At 55.9% G+C, this 6,000-nt stretch overlaps 1 protein-coding gene across 1 annotated transcript in view; it reads right to left on the reverse strand.

Moving 5' to 3' along the window:
* LOC120531961 (partitioning defective 3 homolog B-like) overlaps positions 1-5,344 on the reverse strand; it is a 44,042-nt gene extending 38,698 nt beyond the window's left edge. Inside the window, 2 exon segments of the mRNA XM_039757879.1 lie at positions 4,709-4,921; positions 5,038-5,344. Of these exon segments, the coding sequence (XP_039613813.1) occupies positions 4,709-4,825 (117 nt within the window). The 5' untranslated portion in view covers positions 4,826-4,921; positions 5,038-5,344.
* Between the last annotated feature and the right edge of the window lie 656 nt (positions 5,345-6,000).

The following is a 6,000-nucleotide window of genomic DNA, read 5'->3' on the forward strand; positions in this document are numbered from 1 at the left end:
GCAAGTGACGTGCGAACACGAAGACCACGTGCACTGAATGCGGGCAATGCCAGAGAATGCGAGTGGGCACGGTCTCCATGGCACGCCCCATCACTGCCAGCCGTATCTCTGTTTGCAGGAGGACCAGCTGGCCACGGACCCCAAGACGATCACTTCTGCCCTCGGCAAGTTGCCCGATGTTTCTGATTTACTCGTTTATTTTCCTCCTCGCCGTGTGCTCACCGTCCCGAGCCCCCCGTACAAATCGGGGAGCTCTGCGTGCCACAAGCATATCTGCAGCGCCTCTTTCACCCGGGCACAAACGCCCGTCACCCAGAGGCCGCCATGTGAAGTTCCCTCGCTTCGGTCGGGCCAGCTGCTATGCCAGGGGTCTCCTCTGTGCTTTGTAAGTCACTTTGGATAACTCGCTAGCCAAGTGAAGGAGTGTCATTGCAGTTTCTCAAAGGTCCTCCGGGTCTCACTCCTACGCACGAGCCTCGAGGTGCATGGCGCCAAGAAACGTTTGGGCTTCGCGCGTCTCCGACGTCGCATGCCGCCTGCCTGAAGCGCAACTCGCAATCGGGGGGCTAAAGGAACATCTTCAGTCGCCCACGTTCCGCACTCGCAGGCTACAGCCGGCCAATCGCGCTTGGCCCCGAGAGGGAGCATCTGCGGTGCCTGGTAACCGTCGCCGTCTTCCTCAAACCCTGGCAGTGCCGCTCACCAGAGCCGTCAAGTTGTGAGCAACAAGCCAGATGTCACCCTCGCTCTCGTGCAACGTGGCGGGAGACGAGACGAAAATGGAAGCAAATCGCTTCAGACATCGCGCCAGCCTGCAGGGGAACAATACTGCCAACGGAGGGCGCATGACACTTGGGATGAGCGTCCTCGCCCACCTGTGCCCACTGGCCAGTGAGGGGGCGACGGACCTTCTCAAGCATCCCCCACCCCTCTGTCTTCTCACCAAGTGGCTCACCTTCACTTCAGGTGGTCTTTCAGCTGTGCCATACGCCATCGGGCAGCTCCCACGAAACGCTTCCTTCTCACCCAGACGTCTCTACGGATTTACGCAGAATTCCGATTTTTTACATTTTACTGAAACGACCCGCGCCTCCCAGCCAGCACGACTATCAGCTCGAGGTCACGAAAACGCAACGCGTAAGTCACCTTCGGGGGTCCCATCATGTCAGGTTTACTGTCACACCATCTACCGCTGCCATACATACAGACATGCATGTGCGCCTGGGGACCACCCATCTGGATCTGAGGAGGTACCACTGAGGGACTTGAGGGGGCGCCCACCCTATCTGCCCCTCCCTTGTCCAGTCACAGCTCTAAGAAGCTGCCAAGGGAGGGCAACCAAACCCTGCTGCAGCACCCAGAGCTGCCTGCCCCTTCCTTTAAAAACAGAGAATGGCACCCGAGCTGGAGAAGCCCCCCCCAGTGAGTTGCCCGTGCCACCCTAACCTGAGAGTCCTTTATTTCTTGTGGTGTTCCAAGCCGCCCTTTCTTTTGTGCCATCCTGGACAAGGTTTGTCCATTTGGCTTGCTGAGTGGGCCACCCGGCTGGTGCCCCACCAATCACAGAGACTCGGCTATGCTGGCCGGTGGTCCCACCACACATTTAGAGAGAGTTTGGGAGCAGGCAGTGCATTTACAGTGGATTGGGACCTCCGAGTGCACAAGTACAAGACAAGTAAGAAATTACACTCTACGCTATGGAAAGACCCCCATGGATGGTCTGGAGGAAGGTTAGGCAAAGGGTTAGGGTTAGCTAGCCCACCCTGTTTATATAAAAACAAAAACAAAAAAACAACGTTAGCTACAGAAACAAAATGAGAGGGCAACAAACGGCTGAGGGGGTCTAGAAGATGTAAAACAAAGTGCTGGACCAAGAGGACCACCTATGAGCTGCAAACCAACCGTGACACGGGGGGCACAACAGACTCAACAGATGAGCCCACTCTGTACTCTGGCATGAAGACAACGAAACCCCGGCACATAAGGGGTGGTCCTCACACTACAAATGGAAGCACCAGGACCACCACTTACTTCAGCATCCTCCACCATTGAAAACAAGAGCCAGAAAATGAGGATCAGCAAAGCCAGGGGGGTCTCCTGGAGCGCCAAAGAAATCAGCCGGACCACCGAGACAAAGCCGAGCGACGCAAAGGTCAAGGCAGCGATGAAGGAGATACGGGGACAGCGGAGCTCAACAAACGAGACTGACGGACCCCACGGCCTCCTCTATGGGGCAGAAACCACACGGGCTGCCAGGACGATGAAGAAGAGTCCCATAGAGCAGAGTCTTCATCAAATTCTTTGTATCTGCCACTAAAAACCATCAGCAGGGAGGTGCACCAATGAGAGAGAGAGAGAGATGAAAGGCACTATATGACAGACAGACAGACAGGTAAGACAGACAGACAGGTAAGGCACTATATGCTAGATATGAAAGGCACTATATGATAGACAGACAGACAGGTAAGACAGACAGACAGGTAAGGCACTATATGCTAGATATGAAAGGCACTATATGATAGACAGACAGACAGACAGGTAAGGCACTATATGCTAGATATGAAAGGCACTATATGATAGACAGACAGACAGGTAAGACAGACAGACAGGTAAGGCGCTATATGATACAGTACAGACAGACACAGGTACATATAAAATACACGATATGACTCGCTCACTCGCTCGCTCGCACAAACACACACACACACACTCTCTCTCTCTCTCACTCACTCGCACGCACACTCACTAGAAAGACTAAAAATGAAGACAAATTTAAAACGAATGAAACGTCGTGTCCCGGCTGTCCCAGTCCCTGGGAGGTGCTATACAGGTGTATGGTCACTGGTATAAAGACCCCCGAGTTGCATTTCTTAACACGCTTCTGCTGAATGAGAGGTCTGGAGGAGATGGCGGGGATGCCAAAGTCATCCCCCCGAAGAAACGGGCAGACAATGTCACAAGGCAGGCCTTAACCTGGAAGGCACAAGGGAGGAGGAGGAGGAGAAAGTGAAGGAGATCCTGTGACACCTGGAGAGGGGACATGGATGGTGACATTAAGTTACCAGGACTTGGGTGGGTGATGGCAGCACAAAACAGACAGTGCTGAAGGCAGCCCATCACTGGCCTGGCGAGCTCGTGCCCTGCTGAAGCCCACCACGCCACACCATACAAAGTTCCAGATACCAAACAGACAGAAATACGTTGAACCGGAGTGAAGTGTGCCAGCAACGCCACCCAATGCCAGAGACGGCAGGGGGGCCAGATGTTGTACTAGGAGCAGGTCGGAGGGCAGGTGGGCCGGCACCGAGTTCAGAGTCTGCCCAATGAGTGACACAGACGGTGGCTGGGTGGGAGAGGCCCACCACAATGCGACAGGCTTTGCGGATTCTGCGCTTTATAAAGACGTCCCTAATGGAGGGCAGGGCGGTCCCAGGGATCTTTCAGGCCGAGTGTATTATCCATGGTAAGACCCTGTGGTCAGAGACACTCGGTGATCCAGCTGGTTAGGAGGCTCCTGATGTGGTGACATTAGGGAGAGGTTGGCTTGCCACCCTGATCCACTGAAGGAGGTGAACATCTGAAATGTGCCGAACGGGAGGAGCCCACCGAGTGCGCCAGGCTCGTCCGTTTAGCTGTCCCAGTGTCTCATCAGACACTTTATACACAGAGTGCCGCTGTGCCATCTTGGATTGGCACAAACATTTTGACTTTGGTGTCGATGTCAGCTTCCAGTCCTCAGTGCAGGTACCTAAATGTCATGGACCCTAATAACGGATAACTCTGAAATCCCCCCGTCTTACTCCCGCCTTACTCCTTAACCCTAACCCTAACAATCGTGCTGAAGCCTGAGGTGTTGGGGTCACTGACCCCGCAAACTCAAGCGGTGGGGGTCTGGTACAGAAAATCCCAAAATGTCAGTACCGTACTATTGTCACATGTGTCTTTTGGAACTTTCCAGTAATTGTACACCACTGAAGCCCACTATGGAGGTCAGCTGCCAGGTGCGCTTGACCAGCTCCACATTACCTGGTCGAGGGGTCTACATGGGGCTCCCTCTTCTCCAGGACTGCACTGCCATCTCGGCTCTCTTGAAGTTTAATCTTCAATTCTGTTCTCAGCTTCTGCAAGTCCCATGCAGTCCACTGTCACAGAATGCGCCCGCCATGGGGGTCTCTCTAGGGGTGTAGGTCAATACTTCTGCATGTCAGCACACAGGTCACTTCACCTGCTTGTGCTCCAGAAACCAAAGAAATGGAGCCCCCTGATCTCAAATGTTATAAGCGGTCTTGGCTGAAGGCGTCTGCCATATAATAATAATAATAAGTAATCATCATCATCATCCTCATCATTTACCAGGAGGTGCCAGCCTGTCAGAAACTTGATAAGGCCGGCATTCCTCAAATACACTGGCAGGTGTGACTGCACTGCGTAGGAAAGCGAGACTAAGGAGGACTTTAGAGTCGGGTGCCTACGTTCCTCACCAAACTGGCAGTGGTTGGCAGCGGGATGGCCAGTTTGAAGGAAGCAGGGAGCCAACGTGAAGCCACTAATCGAGACCGGGGTTGAGGTGGGCAGGTCCAGGCTGGACTTTGGTGGGTATACAAATATAATGGGGGTTATGGGTGTTTGGGTTTGGTCCTCGAATTCCGGGCCCCGCCCACTGAGCCCATCTACACCCTGCCGTCACCCCGAGCCGCGCGCGCCTTACCTTCTCCAGGGTCTTCCGGTACCTCTGTGCCGCCTGCTCCGTCAACTCTCGGACCGTCCAGCCATCCCGGCAGGGCACCACCACCCCCGTCCTCCCGAAACAAACAGTCACCTTCATCGCCGGGGGGTCTTCATACGGCCGGGGGCTCTCGGGGGAGGGAGGCTAGGCTAAGCTACAGCAGCCCGCTCGCTCCGTACAGCCTCTCGGCGGCCACTTCATGAGAAGAGAAACAGGAAGCAACAGGTGAGACAAGTGGGGAAGAAAAAAAAGTGTCCCAAAGTGTCGTCGGAGAGCCCCGGCGGCGAGATGAGAGGGGGAACGGGACGCACCTGTAACGGAGGCGGAAGGAGCGGCGGGCGGGGTACAGGTGCAGGCCTCAGTCCGGTCCGGCCCGCTCCCGGATCCCACAGGCCAACAGTTCCCACTTCCTGTCTGCGCCGCCGCGGCCGCCTGCTTCCCACTTCGGCTCGGCGCTTTTTCACGGACGGGCCGGGCGAGTCCAGGCGAGGCGAGTGCCCTGTAGTCGACTGTGCCTGCTGCCGGGCGACTCCCTGCTATTTGAACCCCGAAAAGATGAAGAATTCCCAAAGTCGGCACTTCTGAAAACAAAACAAAACTCCTCCAGAAAATGCCAGAGCCGCCACGGGGGCGCGCGCGCGCTCCCGCGCCCGCCACTCCACTTCAGTCTTAAAGGGACCGCGGCATGGCGGGAATGAGGTTTGACTTGACGCGACGTGACGTGGCGTGGCGTGTGCTGTCCGCTCGGCGCGGGTTTGAAAGGCGGCTTGCCGGACACTCGGTCGACGTACGGCGGATCGGTCCGAGGAGGCGCCGCAGGGAGTGCCCCTGAACCGCCGTGGTCGTGAACCCCACGTCGCGCCCTCTCATCCGAGCAGAAGATGCGCCTCCATCTTAGGAACGGCCTGCGTGGGATGGTCGAGGACAGTGGGAGACCCTCGACGAGGCCCAGTTTGAGTCTGCTTTGACCATCGTGGGGCCGGGTGGGATACAACCATAGATGGGCACAGTCGCCCACCCCGGGCAGACTAAGCAGCGTCAGGTAGCCTATCTTTTTTTTTTATTTAATCTCCACCCCCAAACCCCCCCCCAAGATCTGCTGAAGTGGACCCAATCCCAGTATGGCCCACCAGCCAAGGCTTTGGCCCCAGAGCTGCCAGTTCAGTTTATTTTGGGTGGTGGTGCCCTGTCGGGATGGCTAGATGAAGACCAAGCAGTAGGCATCTTGGACCCCTGCTGCTTGTCAGGCCCCCCATTTTGGAGTCCATGGAACT

Source organism: Polypterus senegalus, chromosome 6, assembly GCF_016835505.1.
Source record: "Polypterus senegalus isolate Bchr_013 chromosome 6, ASM1683550v1, whole genome shotgun sequence".
In the NCBI taxonomy this organism is placed as follows: Eukaryota; Metazoa; Chordata; class Cladistia; order Polypteriformes; family Polypteridae; genus Polypterus; species Polypterus senegalus.